This window comes from Danaus plexippus, assembly GCF_018135715.1.
Source record: "Danaus plexippus chromosome 18 unlocalized genomic scaffold, MEX_DaPlex mxdp_20, whole genome shotgun sequence".
NCBI classification, from domain to species: domain Eukaryota; kingdom Metazoa; phylum Arthropoda; class Insecta; order Lepidoptera; family Nymphalidae; genus Danaus; species Danaus plexippus.
The window spans coordinates 4,700,816-4,728,483 of record NW_026869853.1 but is presented as its reverse complement, the minus strand read 5'-3'; the positions used below and the strand labels follow the sequence as shown (position 1 = coordinate 4,728,483).

At 37.9% G+C, this 27,668-nt stretch overlaps 1 protein-coding gene across 2 annotated transcripts in view; it reads right to left on the bottom strand.

Annotated features, from left to right (window-relative positions):
• LOC116772960 (homeobox protein homothorax) overlaps positions 1 to 27,668 on the bottom strand; it is a 153,205-nt gene that overhangs the window by 106,964 nt on the left and 18,573 nt on the right. For both annotated transcript variants that reach the window (XM_032665292.2, XM_032665293.2), the window contains exons 4-6: positions 22,024 to 22,074; positions 19,226 to 19,276; positions 14,887 to 15,048 (exon numbers count right to left, since the gene is read on the bottom strand). In XM_032665292.2, coding sequence (XP_032521183.1) covers positions 14,887 to 15,048; positions 19,226 to 19,276; positions 22,024 to 22,074 — 264 coding nt within the window. The remainder of the gene's footprint in view (positions 1 to 14,886; positions 15,049 to 19,225; positions 19,277 to 22,023; positions 22,075 to 27,668) is intronic.

Genomic DNA, 27,668 nt, shown 5'->3' with positions numbered 1-27,668 from the left:
AGAAATAAGAATTGACTTTAGGTAATCCTCCCAAGTGATTTGGCTACTGTTAAAAAACGCTATTCTTAAAAACTTACTATAAAAATACATGATAATATATCTACCTACAGCTTGGCGTAGATATTGCGATACGTCCATTACGAATAATATAAACGCGAGCTGTATTTCTTCAGCAATCATAACAATGCAAATCAGACACAAAAATAGAAAACCATTTTAAAGTTAATAACCGAAAGCTTTCGCAATCCACCAACAGCAGAACAAATCGACGAGTTCTTAATTTAAAAATGCCCGCTCATAATCGATGCGCAGGCGCAACTCATTATGGTGCTTGTAACGAGCGTTCGTAAATCAAGCGAACACCGGCCGGCGTCATACTGATGAGATCAAGAATATCGATTCCGCTTCTCGATTTCGGAATATCGATTTTCGTTTCATATTCGATTACAAGAATCATTAGACTGACTCTTCGGTAACGGTTGAATAAAAAAAAAACTATGCTTTGGGACTCGATTATATAATAACAGATTATAAATTTATTCCGAGACAAAACAAAGAGTATTATTAATATTAAATATATTATATATGACTTTAAACTTGGAAATTTATTTTGTTTATCACATACATCTCGCACGGGATATTGGAATATGGAGTCTATGTCGTATAATTAGAGTTTAAAATCGGTGTTCAGACATGCTGGTGATTCTGACCCAGAATGCGATGTGAGCTTGCCAACTAACAGAAGACGATGACAACGGATCCACGCTGCCAGAGGATAGATTTCACAATACTATTATGAATGATTAACAAATGATTTTGAAAGTCATGACGAAAAAATTAGGCAAATACATTCATTATAAAACCTAGACTCAATGAAAGTCTTGTGAGAAGCAGGGCTAGGCAAAGTATTTGATGATAGTATCACCAGTGGACAGCATCCCAAATAAAGAGGTATATTATCCAATCAGAATGGAAGCCCGCATGAAAACAATTGGTTCGTTCACCCGCAGTGAATCATGGTCCGTTGGCACCGCTCCTAATAGCGACCGGCATCCATCCAGCCGTCATCGAATCACGCCGTTGTTTCGGACCTGATGCTCTGACAAATTGATGAACAGACACACACTTCATTCATACTCCTACCATCCCATCTTGATATCACCCGACCGTTCTAGTTCCAAAACAGTTCCCTCTCATTCTATTGTTGTTAATCAATTCTGATATCTATCATCAAGTGTATACATTGACATCACACAATGACAGCTAAGGATTTTTTGGCAAACTGACAACGTTTTACACAAATGCTATAAATACTTCGTAATTTGCTAATCTATATATAATCGCGTCCAAGTTTATCTACCGGAGAATTCGTACAACAGATAAAACCAAATGCAACAACTTGAGACGCCCTTAATCAATCATAAATATTGATTTTATGTGAACGGTATACACAAAAAAAGCCTGTGAAAAATAGAACAAAGTGGAAATCTCAAAATGTAGAGCCTAGACTATACGAAAGGTATATTTTCAACTGGAATACAAACACATAGAAGCTCGTTTTCATATATATTCATAGATAATATATGATAATGACGTTCAGCAGAAGAAGTCGATCCTCAACGAGATGTAACATGACTCCGGCAGAGTTGCCTTCATGAGCTGATGCTCGCCCCTGAAACCATCGCATAGACAAAGTAAAGTCGACGACCGTTTTTATATCATAACTTTATTATTTTTAAAGGTGATAGAGCCTAGCTGTGGTCAAATTACTACAGCTGGAACATGGGCTGCCTCGACCGGGGAAGTACCACCCTCTCAGAGAAGATCGTCTTGAAGTAGCTTTATTGGCTGCATTTTGTACGATGAGTGAGAGAGCCGGTTGCCCTTTCACCGTTCCCACCATTTCCTGCCATTCCCTAATCTCTACCCCTCCTTTTTCCTCAACAACCAAGGTTGGCAACGCACATAGTTAATTGAATAGTATATCTTTGTTTTAAAAATTTTCAGCAACAAAAAATTTATGGGAATGAACTTTAAGATAACATTTGTATGATATATTGAAACGGACAGGTCGTTTTTCATCGCATACAACAACGTCTCCAAAGCAATAAATAGAAGGTATCTCAAGACGGCGACAAAAACTCGCCAAATACAGACACCCGAAAACCTGGGTGTCTTTTTGTTTTGAAACCGCGAGAACAAGTCATAAAACTGACTAAGAATTACGTCACGGGTTCCGGATATATTTATTTACTTACAATTGTATCTCCTCAAACATTGGCGAGCGCGAGGATTTAGTTAAATGATAAAACACACTGACGTCCCAAAAACGTAGCTCACATACCATAATCAATAGATGAGTCAGCGTAGTGGTTTTAACGAATTATTGCGGAACCTTAAAAACTAATTAGCGGTACAATAATTAAAAACTATCATCGGCGACACAAAAAGATGGCTTTCGGATTTCGCTCGTCGTATTTCGAAAATCGGCGCGCGGTCATCTTTAACACTGAATTCTCCAGTTTTTGCATTTAAAACCGGTTGCGTGCGATACAAAAACAACTCTATTATAAATATTTAGAGTTCAGTTCAATACGATCGCCGAAATCGAGCACGTACACAAAACAATCCATTCAACTTCCTAACTTACACGGAAGAACAAAAGGTCTAGTTTCATTTGTTCCAGGCACCGCGATCAACGCATGCTTTACAGTGAATTATTCGCAAGATAGTTCGTTAGATACGGTTGTTTAAAACAAAACTATTCAACTGAGCAAATTGAGCTTTCGACTGGATTCGAATCTAGACCGGCGAATGTAAAGACTGGCTTTATTTGTAGTTATTGTAATTATCAAGGATTTAATAGTCCCGCTTCCAGTGGACGCCTTTTATCACAGTTAATTGAATCCTCTAGAGGTTGCAATTCAATCGGCGATTACAAACATTTATTAGGAGCACAAGCCTCGCTGGCGTCCTCGGCTGGTTTGGGCCATATCATACGTTATTCCTAATTCGTATGTTGTCACAGCCTCCCATATAACATCAGTAAAACTAATAGACGCTAGCTATTAAAGTAATCTGACTGCCTACGGACGTGTATATTTTAAAAACTCGTGGTCGCTAATTAAGCTATAAATACGTTCTGTCGTTTCCGAAGTGCGCGTGTTATGTACAACCACCTCCATATAATCAGTGTAGTGTAACGGGATACTGTTATTGTCTCTTCCCCGAATCCAGCTGAAACCAAAAGTGGACGTCGACATTTGTAATTGTAATTCACCACGGCGGCGAGCGGCGAGCGGCGAGCGGTGCTGGCACCATCATATTTGAAATTTAATAAAAGCAAACCCGTTCGACTCCACTTATACTTTTTAATGCCGACTACATCTCCGCCGACCTTCGATACAATGATCCTATGAATAAATCGCATATACTTTTTTGCCGGCCATCGGTTCGCTGGTTTTTATTTTCCGTAAACATTTTTCATAAGTTCAGCAACGGTAAACGCTGGGCAGGATTAGGATCCTGCGAGATCTTTTATTTAAACAAAAACTGAGATGCCCGTCTGTATTCAAGTTACAGGGTTCTAAGTGAACACACGTGCGACGGTCGCGGGTTCGTTTCCCCGATTATATTTAGACCGGGAGTGGGGGGTGAGGGTGCGGTGGAGGGGGGGGGAGGGAGGTGGAGGGAATCACTAACGAAGCACCTTTTTATAGATACGACGGCGGCCATCCCATCACTATCTCTGCATCATGTACAATGATATATCACAGCTAACAAGACAGATTTAAGAAAACGAATCCAACAAATGAGAGATAATTTTACGTATTTATCTATTTGAATTTCATTATTCTAATTCGGTATCAACTCACAGATAAATTTGTTCTCTAGCGATATAATAGTAAATTTGATATACAGACATGTCGTAGGGCCGGATAGGAGCGACTTGAAATCGGTGAACTCTGATGATATTCAAATGTCTCTCCGTCAGGTGATCACATACACACAGTTTGTGTTCGCGAAAATTAGTGCCATGGGAACAACCAATGAGGCGTGTGCGTTTGGAATAAAAATTACACATTTTTACATGATTCTCCAGTAAAACCTGCGAGAGGCGTAGACGACGAGTTGCATTTATGTCCGTTGAATACAAAATATATTATAAGTGCACAATATTTGCATTTTGAATTACTCGCCCGGAGCCCTACCTCGGCTTTGAAATAGAATAAGTGAGGCCCGCCATTGGTTCCCATTGCAATTAGTTTCAATGGCCGGTAATTTATTTTGAATATATCAACATTCACCGATATATTCGTTTAAGACGTCCTCTCTTGTAATAATTTCGGTGGGACGGTAACGAGTCGTGATCGAACTCCTGATCCCCGTGCGGTAACGGTGCTAATTGTATGTGCGTCCTTAAGAAAGCCAAAGCCAAAACAATACTAATCTACAAGTGTCGTGTGAAATGCATGTGGAATGACGGACGCCGCTATCAATATTCGGTCGATGTACACATTGATATTCTCTAAGCGGAGAACGAAATTGAACGCGATACATCACCTGCCAATTTACTTACATTCTTATGCCAACATTGATGGACATTTTTATTAATCAAATTGTACATTCGACGTGGGCTTCGATTTGTATATTTCACGGACTGCAACCCGTTCCCTCCTGTCAATATTTTGATACGAAGATGTCACTCGAAGGACTTCTCTATGACTACGTTATATTTTCATTTCTTTCATTTCTTTTATCGGCGTCAAATGTCGCGGACGATCTGATTTGGACTTGATATTCACGTCATAAGAGACGACGTCATGGTATTTAATCAGCAAAATTTGAATCACGGAACATTCTGCTACGCGGTTACCGCGAAAGCCATGAGAATCAAGTAAAGCTGTCTCGCGAACACATTATGTATTTAGTTTAGACGGTGCGCGTGGCGGGAATGCGCGCGCCGGACAAGATATCGCGCGGGATGCGCGCGCGCAGCATACCAACCAACCTCCTAGATCCCAAACTGTCACGCCATTCTTTCTTATAGCAGCTTAGTACTTGTTTGAAGATATTTTTCAAACCATTCACTGATATGATTGGTTTTCAACGCGACCCCCTAACCCCTAAAAACTTGGCATAATTTTAATGAACCCAACTAATTTTTCAAAATGTATTACAGGGACGTGTGGATAGTTTATCCCAACTAATCCTATTAAAATGTCCGAATATCAATAATAAATTCATAAATAACACGCGTGAATTATTTTTTCAAACAACACAAATTCTTACTAATCTCGCCGACTTATTTGGGTGCACACAAACACAATGGCCGATAAACGAGTTTAAATCGCAGCCCGTCCGGACGAGACAAGCATGTCATTAAGAGGCAAAGTTGTCATCGCAAGCACCGGATCTAGATGCAAGCATTAAACACCACTATTTCCACAGGCATAAGCCACCGATTGGCTCGAGCGCTCCTTACCTGATGACAGGGGAGTATTTGCCACTACCAGATATTTGATTGACATATCTTGAAGTCAATCTAGCGTTTTCAAGTTTTTTTAAAGTCATCGGAGATTACGGAACGCGACTAGCTAAGATTATCATCGGGCATTCGCAGTCTCTAAAGTCTATATGAAGTTAATTGTGAGTTTTTTTTAATACATATTTGTGTACATTCCTTTTACTGATCAATATATTTTTTTACTCAAAGCCAGTGGACGATGAAGTCACCAGACATATCAATGTACATGCTGGCCGCATCTCTTTGTTTTTATTTTGTATTAATTTTCGCTCGAAGCCTGTGTTTATGTCATAATATGAAGGGAATGTCCATTAACACCTGAGCTGAACAGATCCCTTCCTCGGATGGATGTAAAAACGTTTACTACGCATTGTTCCATGAATCGGATCTGATGAATAGATCCCTGAATTAATACACATCTAATTAGATTGGTTTCCTTGCCCTCAGATTCCAGGCGGGTTTCAAAGGAGATGGTTGTGAGCCAGCGACGCGTAGCCATCTGTCAGCCGTGACAGCTGCTCCCCCTCCCCCCACACCCTCACACGACGGCTGCGCCCGCGCACACACCTAATTATACTCCTCGCTAATTAATTAGGAGATACCCTCACATTCACTTTCTTTTTATTGCATGAATAATCTACAATTGAAAATTGGCATTTAGACTATACTAGTTGAGTTTCTTAGCAAATACATGCTTGTCGCTGGTAATAATTTGTGTAATAGAAATTTGAACAAAGTATGAAATGTTTTAATTAATAAACGAATGTTCATATTATTAAAAAAAGTTTGATAACCCATTCGCTTAAAAAGTTCAGAGACATACATAATACAGACGTCATGATTAGAGGATAGCTGATGATAAACTGCAAATGCAGGGTGACAATTCATGTGCGAGTGAGACAAGGTTACGAGTCGCACATAAGGAGTGAGCGAGACGATTGCTCACACGTGAAATATAAAAACGTAGGCCGTTGATTTTATAATTTATTTGTTACACATTTGTCGTTGCGTGAAGATCGGGAGATACATGAAGCTTTTTGTATGAGGCTAGTGGGTAATACGCATCAGATGTGATTTGAGGAATAATTTATGGTGTTTGTACAGCAAATGTCACTGTACGCTGTCGTAAACAAGCATTTTATTATAGACATAATGTTACAGCGAGTGGGTAAGTAACCGCAGTGAGCCTCATAAAGAATCCTATGGAGAGAGGATTTCGAACATAATTAGATTTCAGGGAACAGGAATGAGATCAGAAAATAAATAACAATCTGCGATATTCTAGTTTATTTATTACTGTGAAACATTGGGCTCGGCGTGATGTTATCAGGGAGACGTATAGTTCGGTTTCGATGTCGCAAGTCTAATAATAAAAGCTTAGGCCGTGTACATTTTTAATAAGAGCCGCACACATCCATCACGGGCGAATTAAGCGCGTTTTCGTTTCGCGCCAACTGCCTGTCCGCCGCGACGCTCGGGCCATAACTCAGTTGCGTTTGAGATATGTGCCGCGTTATCAATGCATCGTCGCTATGATTTCTATGATTTATAAGTAATTATTATTGCGCTTGTTAATGTCGTTTCATGGGACATTCGCAACGTCGCTGAGACAATTACGTTTTTAATTTATGTCATATATAAAGTTAGTACCGTTCCTGTCCACGACAACATCTACCGAAATAAGTCCCGTGTTATGTTCTACAATAGCTTACTTATCCAGCCATTTATATATCAATTGGACATTGCAAATTTTGCAATGGCTCGGCAAAAATGATAAATTATCACGTCCACAATTAAGCTCATAAATCGTTAAAACCTGTTCGAGTTTCGTAAAAGCACATATTATTGTGGCGAGGAGAGCAACTCGTAAACTTTTAAACTACGAGTTGAACGCCCTACATGCGATTCTGACAGTTTACGTGGCGAGCCCAACCGGGGATAAAATATAGCTCGCGTTCAGACGGACACCGCTGGGGGGTGTTGGGGGATGTGGGGGGTTCGGAGAGAGGGGGACGGCAAGCCGCAAATAGCAGCTTGGAGCAAAACAATACTGGTATGATGTTATGGTTCCAACAGATCAGGATGTTATTCGAAATACAGCATTTTAAATATGGCTAAAAAATATTATCCACCCACCATAAGTATTCTTCATCATATGAAACATCGTATCAAAATAAATTTTCTGGATGAGAATGTCGGCTCGTTACTTCCACGAGAAATGGTAACAGGTGAGGATAATCCCGGACTGAGTACAGAGTCGGTGACTGGGGGACGTTTTGTTTGTATCCAGCAATATTTATAACCCGGTTATAAGGAGACAAAGAAACATGGTGTGTATGAAGTAAGCGAGTGGGACAGACGGACGGACCAACGACAGCCGCGAGACGGACTATAAATATATAATGCGCCAACATTTTATTATTATCAACATCGAGCCACGTGCGACGACATTCCACCACTCTGCCAGCTTCTTCAAATCAAATCAACTTGGAAATAACACAGAATACTACACACAACAACACTGCTATTACTATTTATATGTTATTGATATTTCTGTAAAATTGATAATAGTATTCTACCCGACGCGACTTCGCAAATATCGGCGATAGACTTCAAACTTAGCCGAGAAAGCTAAGGTTACGATGCGATATGGTCTAATAACTTAGAATACAATAATTATTTCCCAAGCCCAACGTTACTTTTATTATTGTCTCCAACTCCTGGATGGAGTCGATCGAGTTTATTATCTCCAAATATCTTTGTACCATCAATTCTGAATCAATCCTTCCAGCTTTAATAGTCCATGGAACAAACAAATTCACCATAAAAGAAGTTTATATCCAATTAAAGGTTAACAGATTTGAATCGTATTTAAGATTCCAACGACTGGTGTAAAAGCAATCGGTGATTCGAGATGAAAGCAGGAAGTAAGTGCAAGTGGCCCAGTCAGGGGTCTATAAATAGCTGCGATATGATAGCAGGAATCTTGGATCACCTGACCGGCTGCGACAAACATCTCGGTTTTATCGCCATCTCATACCAGAACATAAGTTACTTAGAGCGTCCCATTAGCATTTGCATATTCTAATATTTAACGTTGGCTACGTAGTTACAAACATCTCATATCGTGATGTGTTTAAGGAAACGGTTTGTGGTGGCGTCGTGTATTTGTTGATACTGTTCACAGTTATCGTGTTCGCCTCATTGATTATAATTTTTATGTACTATTAAAATTTGATGAGCGCTTCTTCTCGTTCATCTTAGACTCACGACGTATTAGAGCACCGCGCGCACCGATGAACATGTAACCGAATTATTTATGTCGATTGAAATCAAACTCTATATAAATACACTAAAGATTCAATATTAAACGACAGTTTCCGTCCGTATGATCATTTTCACTGCAATTGCTACACTCAGTGTCGGAGCTAAGCGTCAATAAAAATAGTCGTAAAATGTGATTTAGATCTGAAATGTGCCATATTGCCTGTGCTGTAAGGTTGAAAGTATCCGTCCCGAGTGGATCTCGTATCACAGGAACGTGTGAAATAAAAATCATGCGTATGCACACATTCGTTAAGAATTGACACTTATTAAGGGGGATAATATTTTTTAATTGGCATGACGACATCACTTTATTTAGCTGACCACTTGTGGCGTGACATTGTTTGCTTTGAAATTCCCTTCGTCGGTCCATGTCAATCATTATGACACTCTCTGCTTCATTCTTTTGTCTCATAAAGAAATGCACATTCGACATACATCGGGTCCGCTCCCGTGCCATCAATTTGTTACAATACAAAGCTCACATTTAACTCGTGTCCTAAACATTTTCATACAGAATACGCCGATCTCAGAGTTCATAAACAATACGACATAGATTTTGGTAATCTGTGTCGTCTATGATAAATAGCACCCAAAGATAAGTGGGCTCATGAAAGTTATATCCAGAAGCAACTTTTAATTTGAAACGAGAAACGAGTCCGTTATCGATGGCCACAAAAAGCATTGTGAGCAAATCATAAGCCGGACCGTTCGAAATTCAAATTGCCCGATTCATATTTAGAATAAGAGTGCTGCCGGCCTCCGAGCGCGTGACCAATCGCTAATTAGAAAATGTGTTCGTGGATGTGTTCGTCTTTTACGGAAGCCGATCGCTGTTCTATAATTAAACTTTTAAATTTAATTCGAATTTTTGATTTCGAACGCACTATTTCCACTTCTGGTGTTACTGTTGCCAGCTTTATTTTTAATTTTTTTTTTTAATAAACAGCGCCGGCACAGGCTCAGGCGCCGTATTCTACATTTTTAAAATGCTCCAACCGGCATTAAGTTACGCACCGAGTTGTTGAACGTTTAAGTTTTTTTTTCGTTTCGCATCGTCTGGACTTTCCGTTTCAAATAAATAAAATATTCTCAAGCAAGAAAGTGTCCATATATTCGTGTTCCATGAACCTTGACAACACTTGTAATGGGAAACCTAATAGAAAATCGTCTATCAAGAACGTCGACTATGTGTACTTAAATTCGTATAAGAATCGGAATGTGCTGGACATATGTAGGAGTGTGTCTATTCTTATATCTCGGAAATCACTCAAGCCTGCTCGGGTCGGATATCTCCCTGGTTTACCAACAAATAGCTCTGCGGGGTTCCACCGGCCCCTAATGTCACGGCGCGGTGGTTCCGTATGAAATAAATATCGGACCAAGAGGAAATATTGCACTTTTTACAGAATTCAATTTCCGTCTCCGTTTGTTTTGTGTATTTTTCCTATGTTTACTGTTTTTATTTATTCAGCAATGAGCATAAAGCCGTATAGTAAGCTACCGTTCCATTTCGAGATAAACAAAGTTATTGTGTTATATCATAAAAACACCAGTCCATGCTACACTAACATCATTATTTGTTGTTATTTTCAGTTTTCTTAAATCCGCAGGAGACGTAAACAATATCAATACAATAGCGATTTTCAATCAAAAACAGAATGAAGACATTGGCACCCCGCGGTCGACGCGTGCCTCTAATGAGACTCAGCGGGCACTCTTTAACTGGTAACATTGAAATGAATACAGGTGCTTATAAAAATGATTTCAGGGAAAAATTATTTGTTATTTACGTAGCATTATATTTTATACGATTTTATGTAATTGCTCCGCCGTTAACTGCGGATGGGATGACACACGACTCGAGAAATAACAATATGATTCTTGTAAAGGAAATAATTACAGACGCTATAATAATAATTTACGCGGCATTTACGACTAATTTATTAATAGAATTTTCGCGAGTAAACCTTAGGAGCGTCATAAACATGTAACCGCAACATGGCCAATGGTCGATCGTAAAATTTGTTTCATCTCAGCGATTGGCTGTTCTCAAACCAATGCTCTCCAGCATTCGATTTGAAGCCGACGGTTTACGAGGCGCAGGCGGCGTCTTTTCTATGTTTTGGCGCCAAAATTGTTGAATTTGAGGTTTGAGGTTGCGTTTTACGACAACACATCGGAATTAATGTTTGGAATCAAGCGTTGAGACGCTCGTTATCAGATATATAAAAAAAATTAATTGCTTTCAGATAGCCCATTAAAAGTTTGTTTTTCTTCAACGTATACGTTTACAAAGATTAGTTAAATTTTCGTGCTGTCTACTAAAGATAACGAAATTAAATCACTATCATCACTTTTAATTTTTCATGCATAAATCTAAATGTTTTGCCGAAACGTATGTAATATTTTCATGTAACCAACCGTAAGGACATTTTTGTAGATGATTAGTAAGTACATAAATAAGCAAATGAATTTCGCTATTCTTACCCAGATAATAGAACCTATTTCTTACTTGCAGGGTTGTATGGATAGATTTCTATTTCAGCATTTCCAATTGAGGCGAGTTTTCTTAAAATTTTATAAACATTGCTTCCAATGCGACACAAAACCTTTCATTTCTGGTAAAGCTGAACGCTACACAGTAAATGTCTCAATAAGAGGCATTTTAACTGAGTAGATATTATTTTAACCTTAAGAAGATAAGTATATCTCGTTGCTTTTATTAATTACCTATGTAATATTTATATTTGTATTATAAGATATCCTACACGTCTCTGCTTACAGAGTTAATTACATTGGCTATCATTATACGACCACTAACATAGGATACATTTTTTTGGCAATCACTGATTGATTACATCTACATATCTTAAATTTGGTTTATCCTCTCTATCCTGGTCCATGTCCAGGGCTCTGGGTTTATATGAACATTTTCTTGTCTTAACTTCTTTGATTTATAAAATAATACACAAAATTTTAGAGTGGAATAAAGATATAAATTTTTGGGAAAAAATCAAGTTATTTTTTATTTAATTATAATGGAATTTATTTACATCATGGCATTCTGTCATTATAATTATGGCATTTAGTTAATAATTAATATTCGTCAATATAATAGAGCCATTGGCAAGTCCTAGCGTTATTTCTTCATCATATTAAGGTAGAGAATTTTAAAACTGAATTCACCTATTGTGCATAACTTCTTATGCATGTGCAATAAAATAAGTATGTCAATCCACAGCGCTAATTTAAAAATGTCTTGGGTACCATAGCATACATATGTTTTCCTTTCGTTTGTCTCAAAGTATTTTAATAAAACGGTCAACAATAACGGAATTAACAGAATAATAATTCCATAAAAGCGATGACAATAAGTGTTTTTTCTCTGCACATTATTCCGTTGGTCCTGAGACATGCTTGTCCCTTGTATTATGTATGGGGTAGAAATTGTCCCCGGCTGGTAATCCACATTGTAGCGTCTGATACCGGGACGAATCCGTGACGAATTGCGATATCCCGGCGAAATCTCTTTGTCCCCTTATTTTATTATTTTTCTCATTGCCCCAATGTTGCTTGCATTATTCATGGCAACAGTTAATACTATTCACGATAAGTATGGCGCTGGTGATATAAATGACATTATAACTTAAACGTCTGTCAGTTTTAATACAAAATCTTAAGCCATTCATCCCAATAGCTAAAGGTTAGAATAACCTCAAATTGTCCTGAACTGACGCTGATGACGTCACCCGCTGTCTTTCAATTGACATCCATCAAACGTCAACGACAGACTATATAAAAAAAAATAACACATTCTGCCAATGAAAGCGGTGTGTGGAAAATCATCTGGGATTTGTGAGTGTTACTTTATGTTTAAAAATTATGTATTTTATATTCTCTTTATATTTGAAACCTTTCTTTTCTTGTATAATTTAAATATCTAGTACTTCTATATAAGAACCATGTAACGATAGATTTAGTGCACTTACGCTACACGTTGAAGTTAATTATACTTATAATGCTGATTGAACAAGTTTTCGTTATTTTAAAACCTTAAAAGCCTTAATTCCATCAGCAGAAGGTTGTAAATCCTCGTAAATCCAAGTGTGTTTCGTGAATCGTAGTCAGTAAGCGGGGCTCGTCCTCGCTAAAGATTATCACGGGGGGTGCTGTAAAGAAACAATTTTCCGGCATCCCGCGGGGCCGCGCTTTATGGAATACAGCGACATGATAAAAATACCATATTTTTTTCCCTCAAATATTCCCTTTTTATTACAACCGTCGTTTTCACCTTTGAAATGTTTAACAAGTTTATTTCTGTAATGTCTTCCAGCGTCTGTTATCGAGTTTCCTTCGTGTTTATGGAATAATTGTTCGCTTCTATTTATGAATAGTTATAATTATAAAATAAACTTCAATGTATTTCAAACAGAACATTTTATTGTAATCCGTTCAGAAAAATAATAATAATAATATAAAATTAAATCACATTGACATACAAGATGGACGTACACCAAATAGCATATTAATTACACATTTAGGTTAGAATTACGCAAAATTAAATTACAACATAAAGACTTAACGCACAAACGGACAGACGGTCCTGATATACAATAATATGTTAAAAAAAACTCATATACAGACAATTAAGTAAGTCACGAAAGACATCCGTCGAGGTCGGCTGAATGTTCAAAATTATGGCTTCCATGTTAACAATGACAGAAATAATATATAACATAAACAAAACAATTCAGTCTCAACGCCAAAACATACCTTAAACATCGATAAACAAACATCAAAATCACCGGGTTTCATACCGTGTTATATGAATCGTTCGATTATAACGACGATGCATCGATGCATCGCCCGGAACTGTCCACAACACAACCGATAATCTATAAGATGAGTAGTGTCGTCTAAAACAACGCTGTGCCAGTTACCCAAAATACTTCGAATGCGGTGTACAAAAACTATAGCAAATAACATTCCAACTGTCAAACGAGATAGTGTCGCACCACAACAACGTCGCTAGTGTAAAGAAGCGTCTAAGTATCTATCAATAACTCACATTCATATAATATAAACGACTGTTAGGACCCTTGCACTTCAGGCGACAGTCGCCTATACGCTTGAAGTGCAAACATCATAGACCATCTTAAATTACACCTAGCGTATACATAATACGTATTTTCTTTATGCTAACTAAATTTATTCTGTGCTCTTGTTAGTTAGAGATATCTGCTTTATTAACTATTCACGTATAATATACTGTTACTAGCCAAAAGATTACACTAGCATCTACCACCGAAACATATGACAATAATTTAAAAATCTTAAGTATCTTATCTCACTTAGGCAAGTTAAAGTTGTGTTTTTACGTATACTTCGTTTCCAAATAGTTATCCAAATAACCTAAATAATAAAACCAAGCTCGGGATCGAGACAATCGCAGCTTTAGAGAAATATCAATATTTAATAGACCCGAGAGGGCGCTGTGTGAGGAACACTCAGCATGCTGTGTTCCGCTCACTATAAGTTACTCATTATTAGTATACACATATTACAATCAACGTTATACGTAATTTTTAATCGTATACATAACTCCGGCGCAAAATAATATTTCGAACATCGGCGCATAATGTTCATAGAAAGACAGAATCGGCGATCGAACCGATAGTTTGTTCGCACCCGTTTCACCCCTCACTGTATATTGTGTTATGAATCAAGCTTTTATCAAGGAATCGACTTTAAAGGTACAGTGCTAGAGGTTGGCCAATTGCAAAAACGAAGATTTGATCTAATTACTTAAACTAAGCCATCCCGGGGCTTGCGAGAACCGCTCTCGGAAGCACCGGGTAGGTTACAAAGCTAGGGAGGCGGGATATAAACTAAAATGCGAGCACCCCCTGAAAGACTTCGTTTTTGCAATGGCCAGACTAAGAGCAGGGGTGCACGAGATAGCTCGTGGTCGAATTGGGTGCTAGCTGGGGATCGCGCCTCTGAATCAGGTGTTTGCTATAGGGGGTACTCACGACGTCCGGAGTGGAGGCGCCGTCGTGGCTGCTGTCAGGGGCGGAGCGCTCGCCGTTGTCCGGCGGCCGCGTCTCTCGCTCGTCGATCACCAGGTCGATGGGCATCTTGCCCTTCAGACAGCTGATGTAGCGGTGGCAGAAGTTGTCGCATAACTCGTGCACCTGCGGAGACATCCCATACAGTCACGTCTCATCCAGCGGCTCACAGATCATACTCTTATACACATAATAAAGATTCCGTCGCTGGAGTGCTAATTGCTGTCAGAATTCTACGGCTGTCATTACGAAGGCCATGTTTTTATTGCGCTTTACGTAATACTTATTTTATTTCCCAACGATAGGATCTTTGATTAGTTTTGATTTATTCCGCCATCAATGACATGATCTCACGTCAACATACACGTGGTTGATGAAGGTAACCAGTTCTCTGATAATTCTTTACCTTTAATTATTTATCACCTGTTGAAACATAAAATTAGAATAACTTTCGTATTTATTGACGACTTTCGAAGCGTTCGTACGAGTTGCCGAGCGCCATTCTCTCTTATGAATTATTCTTTAATAACATTTATTAAGTACTGTATAATAATTACAGCGTTTTAAACATAAAACATAATTTCTAAAGACGCTATAACAGTTATTATAATCGACTTTCATTCGCCAGAGTTATACGAAAGCTCTTCTAAATAAAAACATGCCGTAGACCTTTGAACTAATGTCATTTTTTTAAAAAAGAAACAAAGGGAATACATTTCGAACGCGAGCCAACTGACGTTTCACGCACCTGTAAAAACTCAAAACATCGTAAAAACGACAAAACTTATTATAAAAAGGTAAATACATTTTTTTTTTAATTCCGTACGCCCAATAAAATACGACCCCCGGCGGGCGAGTATTAATTCTGTTCGAGGCCTTATAAATTTTCATAGGCATAATTAACTTAGAAATTAACATAAGACAATAAAAAAAGCTAACGAAATTTTTAGACAGCGTTTACAGTGTGAGAAGCAATAAAATGGCAGGTGTCGGTTCGCATTCGGAGAGACGATATCGGGATGGTCTTAGCGGATTTGAAAAAAAGAAGCTCAGTTGACTTCAAAATAGAATTGAAACGGAAACGGCGAGACGTTGACAGATCATTATGTTTTAGGACTGTAATTTCCTTATCGACAAGTTTTTATGGACACTACAGATGTGTACAAACAAGCAGTTCCTTTTATATCTGATTTCTATATTAAACCGATTATAACAATATATATCGTGAAGATATCAAAACACGTCTATATTTATAAATATAGCTATGATATCTCATTAGTTTTATTTATAATCCCACTACCGCTGATATGTCGTTTCCACCATTTTACTCTGCACTCCGGCAACTGTAATATTTGACAGCCGAAAGTTTTGTAATAGGATAATCCTTTATAATAAACTTAATTCTTATAATACGCCATCATTGTGATGCACGATCTATTCTCGAAGCGGAGAAAGCGACGGAGATGACATCGTAACTCTCCGAATATCCAAATTTGGGATTGCCGCATCATCAGTGTCTAAACGGACTAACTTCCCCGCCTCACGTCCCAATATAATCTCTATAGACGCCATCAAAGCATTAAAATCCTACGCCACTTACATCCGATACGATTATTTAAGTAAACTGTTGATGTCTTTAATGAGATATTACGGCATTCCGGACCGGCTCCGGCGAGATTATCTTCGACATCACTAAACTCTTTCCAGAAATATAAATCTGGAGCTCGGATTCGGATACCGACTGTTTCTGAACCGATCTTTTATTTCATTTATTTTTTATTTTTTTTAATTTGAAACACGACACGTATGACAGTTCGTAGAAAATCACGACTTATGATGGCTAGGATCTCTTTGTTTCCTGTCACCCGTCTGCCATTTCGGTGACATCGAGGAATACTTTAATTTAAAATGTATCGCGATCTGTGGCTATAACACAGGTATGTGGTATTTTTAAAGATTTTTAAAGAGGGCTCCGGTCCAAGAGTGCCAAAGGCGTGGGCCGAATAAAACCAGCTCCGATGTATGCCACGGTCGTTTTGTGATTAAAGGGTGTTCCTTTATATTCGTTCTCCGCATACACTTATACACGAGTCACCTGACTACATACGAGTATATAGCTATTACTGGAGTTGTCTGAATTTAATAAATATCCATTATTAATATTACGTTCTTTAGTGTTTTTTTAATGATGGAGTATATTTTTAAAGATTAATAATATCTTTATTATGATATATACTGAACAGCTGAGCCATGAGCCACGCAACACAGACGGATGCAAAAACATCGATCGACATCAGTGACGGGGGACGATCGAAATCTATCTTTTTATATCTTTTTAATTCAAACAAAAAACCAGAACCGGTCATTGGTATGAGAGTCGATTGGATCGCACCAAACTTAATTTCTGAATCATTTTTTTCTTTATCGTCTTTATATTTCACCTCATCCTCGTGCAACATCGGACGCATATTCCTCCTATTGAAGAAGTCCAAACGTGAAAATCTGATTAATTAAAACACCCAACTATTAACAGCAGTTGGGGCAATCAAAGAAAAAAAAATCATGTCACACTATAGAGTTAATGTTCGTAGGCTGTTAAAGTTATAAAGCCGTGTCGTAAACCGAGGGTCCCAGGTTCGAGTCGCTAAACTAACAAATCTGACCTACATCGTAAATCACTTAGCCACGCCGTTACAGATAACGTTTATGACTTAGAAACAAAATATGAAACGATCCTGTACGTTTATTAGCGAATAAAAGTTAACTAAAAATGTTTAATTCACAATACGCCAGGGTCAGGTTATGTTCTGAGCGATTATCATAATGAGGCGTGCTGGCTAAGTAGAGAACCGTGTTGTCTTGGACTCTGGACGTCGGTACCACATAACGTAATTAGGGTACATTCCAAATAAAAAGACCGAAAAAAAATATAAGACCGTCGACCAATCAGATGATCGCGACCAAACATCCCGTGATTCGAATTTCGAACCCAATGTGACCGCCAGCGGCCATCTTTGAAAAAATATTAACAAACATAAATCAAAAATGTTATTGGATATTATAATATTGTTATTTAGTTCGTAACTTCATGAATTTTAAGTGAGTTTTTCTCAATTTCAATATTGATTATTTCATTATCGACACGATTACCTCATTATTTGTAAACGCCATTAAGGCTATCGTCGTCGTGCTTGTTATATTTTATTATTACATATATCATCGGAGTAACAGATTCGAAGCCTTCACCTGTGTACGTATTGAGGCGGAAATGGATCCAGCTAACGGATTCATATATTTTTTTATTGTATTTTATGTTTGGACAAAAACTAGGAACGAGATAGAAGCCGACGTGTTCGTGCGAGCATAACAAAAAACTGCTTTTTAGATACACACGATCGTAGATACAGATAAATGTTATTTATCGTGCAACAGTTTAAATGAAGGTTCCAATAAATCTACAACTGATTCCATTTTAATGGACTACGGGGGCATTTAAAACTTATCATTCACATTGGCCAGTGTTCTGTGCTCCGCGCTCTGTGTTGTGTGCTCTGTGCTCAGGGTTCTGCGTTCTGTGTCGGTACGACCGGCCCGCGGCAGCGCTCAATATTTAGGACGTCTTATTTTTATTATTCGAATCGTTCTTTATATCTCCCTCCGGCCAGTCGAAGACGTATCACATTTCAAGTTATCTCGTTACACCTCTTTGTTCCCGGTCGGACAACTCCAGCTAGCGGGTCCCGGTGACGCGGCGCCATACCAAAATCTATTGCCGGCGTACTATTACAAGTTTCGAGTTTCCACAGCGAACGAGTTTAGGAACGTGACCATCGCGTCGGATTAATCGGACGCTGGGATTTGATGTCTAATTAATGTAAGCGTGAATCCGATTTGATTGCCGATGGCAAAAACTTAGCCGATGTACCGTTAGCCGTTGGAAGGTATAATGACGCGGAGCGATGCGACACGCGCAAGAAATCGGACCGGTCTCGAAGTGAACGAGCCGAAATGGGAGATAAGGGGAAAATAAACACACGAAAAAGTTAACAGCAGCCGTCCACTCACTACCGACGGGGACGATTCTGGATACTTCACCGACGACTCCAAAACTAACATAATTAAATGACACGCACGTTATATATAATAGCGGCTGTGATCTCAATCTGTTATCTCAATACAAAATCTTTAACCGAGCCGGTAAATCGTAACGATATAAACGGACAGCGTCACATAACATTATCCTCGGCCCGATCCGCTGATTCGAAATGTATCCCAACGAGTAATATTAAAGCGAGGTACTTACTTTTTCTAATTCTAACAAGTGAAACCGTAAGACTTGTATCGCTTGCACCATCTGTAAATAAAAGAATTCACTTTAGTATACGTAAATATAGCACAGCTTTGCTACGGAGTCAATCAGACAATGGCGAGTGAGCAACAAAGAGCTGCATAAAGGCCATCGATGTCCCGCTGTGTCGAGATATACCAAACTATATAACGACAATAACGAGGCAACATGATACAGAGACCTACCTACTTTTTAATATACGCTATAAAGTTTAATGTACACAGAAAACTTATGAGATAATTATCTAGTATCGCGGATCTAATCTCACAGTTTTAGACTCGTATCTTGAAAGAGACTGAGTTTTATTAATTAGTGACGTAATTCGTTTCTGATTATGACATTCGAGTGTATTTATTTGAGTGATGCATTGTATCGCATGTCGGATGTGAAGGAAGCGGTGGAAGCTATGAATTAAGGCTTCCCGTGACTCAATTCTCAATATAAAAAAATGTAAAGATTTTTTAATAATCTTAGTATAATGTTATTAAAGTGTTTAAATAATTAATAACTCTCATCTAACCGGGTGCCATGAGAGTAGTGTCAATTAAAGCGCCACCCCCGTTCGTTTGCACAGACGCCTGACAAATGCACAGATAAAAATATGTTGACATTACTATGGAGAGACGAAAATTGTATGATCTATATGACATATGACATAAGGGTGGTTTTGCCGTGACCCGGATGGTGTTTGAGAAACGCTCAGCAAACATTATAAAGGGTCTAAATGTTTGTAATACAAGCCACTCAAACATGCTACCGTCTGAAGACATTGAAGTTAAAATATTAAATATATATGTATATTATGAATTAAAAGAAAATTCTGAAATGCCTAACCACAGGAGCACACTGTTAGATATGACAGTGCCTTAATAATAACTTGAAGGTAGCTTATATTACCGATGAGCAAACCTCGTTAGTTTGTTGACTGATTTTAGAAGGTGAACTGTTTACTGTTGTAAGGGACACTAGTCGGAGGCTGCCAGCGAGATAACACAGACGAGATGCAGCAAACATTGAGGTTCAGAACACTCGGATGTCAATAGTAAGAGAGAAATTAGCGCTGACATAAATTATACACAAGAAAATAATGATACGATGAATCGCGAATAGAAAAAGAATATTAAATAGTAAAATAATTTGAAGCTTTCCGCACACAACTCGTAATTGATGCAATGGTATGATGTAATAACTATCTGCACACAGAAAGTACCTTCGCTATTTCCCAATTAACTCATTGTAAGGTAATTTACAAAAGGCTGTAAACCGCACACACAACAAGAGCCGCACTCACAATCGAATAAAGCCAAATGACTCTTATTACGTATCGACACATTGCGAACGGGGCTTGTTAACAATGCCCTTATAGGATAAAGTGCAAACAGCCAAAAATAACAGCTTGAGGCGAAACAAAAAGACTCACTTTTGACTTTTGCATTTTTTTGACTTCATACTTATTTGGCTTTTGATTTTATTCCAACGAATTACGATGGCACGCAAAAAATATTTGCAAATCTATGAAAGAACGAATAAAACGAAACTTTGATAATTTTAGGATATTTTCGTTATTTTACTTGGTTATCTTCACGCGATATCTGGGCACTTTAAGCTTGGACGTTGTAAATAAATTAAATACAGCACAACAGATTAACAACATCCCAGAGAATTGACAAAGTCAAGGATATATATAACAAGAAGTGTTGAAGTTAATTTTTGTGAATTGTAAAGAAATATAACGAAACTTTAGTTTTTATGAATGTCAAGTGGCGTTACAATAACATACGTGGCCAATTACTTTATGAATAGGACTCAAAGCATCCATTCAAGCTAACTGAATAGAGCTCCGAAAATAACTCCAGGCATTTTACGAGACGTGAAATTAAAGTAGGTTCTATTTATTAAATAAACATTTGTAATGTCACTGTCATAATTATAACTTTTTTATTAATATTTTCTGTCCCGCTCAACTCGCCGGCGGATAAATTTAGGTAGAAATATAAATTTACCCCATTTTAAGTTATTTAGTTTGCTCAACCGGATGCGGCTGTTTGGTCTTCTTATCTGGAGGCTTCAATGACTCTTATCAGCTCACGAGATGCTTTATAACTCTACGCCTCGCTACTGTTTCAACGTACGAACCTAAGATTTATGTTCCTTGGGATAACTGGTTATTATAGCTCGTTTTTTTGTTACCCCTCATATTATATTGAAAGTTTCTGACTCACACCAGATCGCTACAGGTCAATGTGTGTCAATACGGAGCTGAAGGCAACGCTGACTTCGAAGGAATGCCTGCCTCATTTGTTATTGGCCCTAGCCTAGTATTTTTATGAACCAATTTACAAACACAGTGAACACTGATCGCTCCGGTAGGGCAATTCGTGATGCCTTAGATTTTATTTGTTAAAAATCTGTTAAGTATCCGTGTCGAACTCTTGCGGTGGGTGGCCGCCATATTTTTATTTCGCTTTTTGTCCGCGCTAGCCACGGGGGATTGTGCGATTCAGAATTTTATGAGTGACAATATATATATTGATATATTTTTTTTAATCCTCATCATTCTTTTATTTCGTCGTTCCGAGAACCTTGTATACCTGAGGTTAATTTCAGACAGCTCTTTAACTAATCAAATCGTAAATTACTCGGTCGCCGGAGACGTGAACTATAAAATGTTCACTACTTTATGGTATATTAAACTGGAGTCATTTATTTATCTTTGGGGTAAGAGGGACGTAATAAAATGGCGGGATACTTACTAAAGAGTCAACCTCTGGGTCCGCAATGTAATATGGTTTTTCTTGGCGTATCTGTGAACAGAAAACATATATGAATTAACTAATTAGTTCCAAAAGACGTTTCCACGGAGGATCCATCAAAATTAATGAGCCAAATAAAACCGAATTCACGGCAGACAATGGATATGTAAATATCGCATTTGTGCCAAAAGTCTGTTATAAATTTCAAGTCAAGTGGCCTTTGTGGAAATACAGCACCATCGTCGCCTAATAAAATTAAAAAGCGTATGAATTTATGCAAATATTGAAACGGTTAACATAGATTACCGGACGGAGCCGGGTCGTAACGCCAGGCTAATAAAACGCGCGCTTCGCTGCGCACGCGCAACCAAAGACTAAATGAAGGTAGAAACAAGATTTTATCGCGCCGTAACTAAGTGCGATGATTGCATTCCACAAATCACTACAAAAATGGCCTCGTGAAATACGACCTGATACGTTTATTAAACTCGAAGCAACTTTAATTACCTTCTTATCAACGGCTCGAAAACCGGGCCCGATAACCGTAAGAAATATTAAAGGTTTAAGTGTACAACAAAAGATATTAAATATCGAACGGCCTTACTTATAATCTTTGACAGTATGAGAAGTTTTTTTAAGCCTGCCTTGACCGGAAATGCGATAGTATCACGCATCTATGCACCGTGCCCGGATTATAAATGGTTTTCCATTTTTATTAAAGCTTAGTGTACACAACACAAAAACAAGAATTAACGCCGACCGCCTTAAGTGGCTCTCGTGGGGTTTGGTTACAAAGTTTATAAGCACTTCTAAACGTAATCCTGTCTCTCGGAATTCCAATACATAATTAATAAAATTTATGTTAATTATTCAAAGAAATTGATTGGAATAGATAAAATATTATATGATCTTAATTAAACAGATAAAGTTTATTTCTCGTACATTAAACGTACATGAGACAGCCAACCACGGCGGTGTATCAAATCGTATTATAATTTGTCCTAGTGTCGATAACCAATCTTCTAGAGAGACCCTCCTCCGGCCCGCGGCGAGGAAATTCCTCATTTTTGGGTCCAGCGAGCCGTGAATCCCCACTTTTGGACAATTAAATGCTAATAAGCCCCACCATACATAAGCTCGTCCTATGTGCGAGTCGTATAGGAGCAAATTTATTAAACGTCCAGGCCATTATTTCCCTTCATTAATAAGAAACAGTTTTTCGTTTCATTCAATAAGCCGACACGCAATCTTAAAGGTCATCTGTATTGGAACATTAAATGCAAAATTACTTTTCCGTTCCGTTTCTATAAAGTGCATTAAACTTTTTTAGAATTCAAGCCTATTTGCTAGAACATAAAAATTATGAACCAGGTGGTCAAATACGACTTGGAGTATGTGCAGCGCCTTCGGTTTTTTTTTGTACTTTTTCTCTTTACGTCTCATATCAAGTTTAAACAGTATCATCAACATTATTTTTATTGTGGAGCCTTGCGTACAGTTTTATTGCTTAAATGTCATATATTTTAGTTGCCATTATAATAAACTATTAGGAATTTAAGAATAACTTTTGACTCGTCCCAAATATCATTGTCAGTGTCTGTCATCCCTGCTCGTCTACCTGGGCTCTATTGTGGCCATCCTTTGTGCACTTTCAGGCGAAATATAGCATTGTCTGTGTAATTGAATAAATGCCTTCATGTAGACCCCATTGTTCGAGCAAGTTAAGGACTCGGGGTTACATCCTGACGGGGATTGTCATAAACGAATATTTTAAGGACACCTCTCTATAAGATTTTCTGTCCCAAAATACAGAACTACCTGTCTAAATTAAAAGTACGGAACCCGTCATTAAATTTGTGTTCGAAGGAGTATTAATCGAAGGCTTTGGAATGTGGAAATTGTATAAGCAATTAATATTAGACTCTATTTTATTCAGTTTACAGTCTATAATGTAATGAGCGTCCAACCAGAAGTTATTGCCCGATATATCGGGGGTCGCATCGAAATCGCTACCAAACGCGGTACCCTGTAATTTTAATAAAAAAATCTATTTATAAGATAAAATAAAGCTGAGGCTACCTAAGATGCCGGTCGGGCGTTCGTCAGTTTTCATAAATCATACGTCGCGAGCGATTTTGACGCTTGTCACAGGTGATCATATGATAGAGATTTGCGCTGCAACTGTCCCAATACTTAATTAACGTATAATGCGTAAAAGCTTGGATTTTGTAATTTAGTTAGGTCGCCTCCTATTTTTTAACTTTTTATGAGCCCGAGCGGGCAGGTGATTTAGTTTTTTTATTGGTTGTTAGTCGAATATTTGATCTAAAAAATGAGTTTAAAAAGTTCCACGGCTACTGTGGTAGTTACACCAAATTACAGAGTAAAGCGTATTGACGCGTGCGTCGATCACGTGTCGTGCCGGCGTCGTGTGCTCGGACGTCACGTCATCAGCGTCACCTCATCAGCCACGACGTGCGAATTTATTTCCTTCGACCGCTTTACTGCAGCCGTAAAGGGATGTAATGTACAAACGGCTTTATGGTACACTTGTAAACGTCAGATATCACTCATCTCTCTCCGGGTTCGGACACAAAAAAATGCCATAAATATTTCTTAACCAAACGACTCCTACTGAATATTGTAGCAATAAAGCCAGCTCTATAAAATGAGCTTCGGTTGTTTAAGTTTTGTTCGAATTCGGGCTGGAATTAAAAGAACTTAGACGCGGGATGGAACGGGATCTTTTGTTTGCTTAACCCTCGTGTTGTCTGCTGCCATAAATATGTAAATCATAGAAAACTATTCATAGCTAACAGGAATTCATTAATATTTTACTGTTGCCCGTTTATTTTGGTGTCGTTCAAAATATGCAATGCAGACATTGGAAACTCGTTTGGCCCACATTCGAGTGGCCTGAGCCGTTTGATCCCAATTTCATATCATCTCGTAGACGTTTCGATGTTGAGAATCTCGAACTATTCTCGTTTCTTAAATATTAGAAACACATGGTGAACCGTTGCTTAATATGTAGCACATATCTCTGTATGTTACTCGGCTTCAGTTTGTTAAGCGTCATCTCCATTAGAGCGAGACGTAACGAACAGAGAAAGAGAGAGACGAACATAATGAAAGGAGAGTTTTTCTTGCGTTTTTTGCTTCGAAATCCGTGTGTTCTAAAATTTTATTTTTAATACAAGAAAAGTATTCAAAAGATACGAGTGCAGGTAGAAGACGGCTGCGACGGGGTGTTTGCTTAGTTTTTTTTATTATCGCTCAGAGAATTCGAGTTGATTTATGGCCTTGGTCTGTGACGATTTGTGGCCCGTAATTTCTGATGTGATTTTTGTCACTAACGGACACCGAACGTCTGATTTATTAATTTATAAAAGTGGAGGCGTGATCCGGTTTTGACAGTTCTTCGTAACGTGTAATTTTGGTTCAACGAACACGTAATTATTTATGGCGTTGATGTTTATATTCCTTACATGATTGTCCTCGTCCTTAACAACTGTTATTTGTCTTTAATTTTACAAGGGCCTCATCATCAGAGCTGAAGAAATGCGCCGTCGTATAGCCGTGTCTTATAATCTTTTCAAATAAACTGTAATTTATCTTTTAGTAAACAGTGCAAATCACGTGTCTTCACACGGTAGCATTTTCAGCGCGTTAGTTGGCATTTAAGCGGTCCCTTGAGGGTCATTTTGACCCAGAAGGTCAGTTTTTCGGCCATTAACGCATTCAGAGGGTTGTGGAGGAATTAAACAGGGTTATAAAGGTAGTGCATAATGAGTCACTCAGGGGTAGTCGTGTAGAATACTGCAAGTAATAACAACCATTACTTGTCACTATTAACAACACTAGCGTTCAAATTCGGTTTATGACGTTGTTGGAATTCGGACAATTCGGATATCCCTCCGCCGTTATAGAAACTTACAAGATATAATAAGATTGTTTTTTTAACAAATGTTTTGAATTATTTGTTTGCAGAGCTAGAATCCATTTTTTGCGGCCGTTTCTATTTAAAACATCTATGAATACGAATGATGGATTATAATTTTTTAAGCGATACTCAGATACGGATTAATACGTTACGAAAAGGCAGATGTTTTTTGTGATATATATACTGTTGAATCAATATGAATCCAAATTTAGGAGAACATTATTTTGCGTCTTAATTTAAACACGTTTCCAGAGTTTTTGGAATATCGTTGAACAGAAAAATGTGGTCATACAATCTGAGATTCACACACCAATCGAAGCGTTAACCCTTGATATGTTCCCATGAGTGCACCGCTAAGGAGCCAACAAACAAACAATGTATTCATAACAGTCCGTGTTTACAGCGAGCACTCGCGCACGCTCGATTTGAAAATAAACAAACCAAAGTGTTTTCGACGGTAGAATAAAAAATAATTTAAACAACACAAAAGTTCAACATAACTAACCAATGGCACAATGCTCCTTAACCCCGCGCCGCTGCATTTGTTTGTGTACGTCATGATGAATAAGTAAGCAGATTCTACCCTACCATTTTTTTTAATTTCCACACCACCCCTAAATCCCGCCGGGCCAAAAATTAAAGTGTAATGGTGCAATGTTTAATAACTTATCTGCGGGTGGAAATGTGTTTTGGCTTTTGTTAATATAATATTTTAAAACTCAATCAAAGGGTTCCAGAAATCTATGAGGGATTAGCCTACGTGGAGTTTGTGTTTGTGGATTATGACATAGTATAATCGTCTGATAAGCGGAAGGGCTCGGAATTTTTATATGAAATTGCCAAAATATCTAATCATAATGAAACTTCATGAAGTTCAAGAGAAACTTGAGCATTATTCCTAAATTTGCTTGCAGAAGTGATATATGTATATCGGATAATATTCCTCATCTGATACATCAGCAAATTACAAGACTTCCCCATTAGGAAGGCTACGCCCTAATCATGGGCATTGATGAAACAATCGAAGGAAGGGTTGTGAGTAATCTTGATTGATCAGCTACAAATAATGTTGGGTTTCCTGTGACGAATTGACCCCACTCCGTCCTCTGAGGGTTAACTTTGACATACTCACATTTGATAAACAAACAGCATTTGCACCAAAAATAAACTTATTTAAATTTGGAAAATTATAAGTTTTATGAATAATGAAAGCACACAAATAGCTGTGTGTGGAAGTACGTGAATACATCAAAAGGAGCCCTAGAAACTAGTAATTATCGGGAATTAAAGGAAGTAATAACGGTTAATACTTTAAAGAAGTAGTTAGCTGGCATATCTAATTACAATTGATACTTTAACAAAGACTGGATGGGCTGTTATTTTCGACCTAGGAATTACCCAGGACACAAAATTATAGGGCACCTGACCGGGGTGGAATATATATGAGTTGAGGAAATGGCTGGAAAATTTTACATTTCCACTTTAAAAGCAAATACGACCACCGCGATCAACATTTACTGTTTGTAATTGCGACAAATTATTTTTATTATTTATTTACAACAAAAACGTACCTACTTTAAAAAAAAAGGGTCTTTCGTTACAAAACTGTATATTGAAAATATGTGTATAGTGATATCCATAAAACCATAATATCAAATAGGTAATAGACATATGACAAGCAAAAACAGTTGAAGTGTTGAGC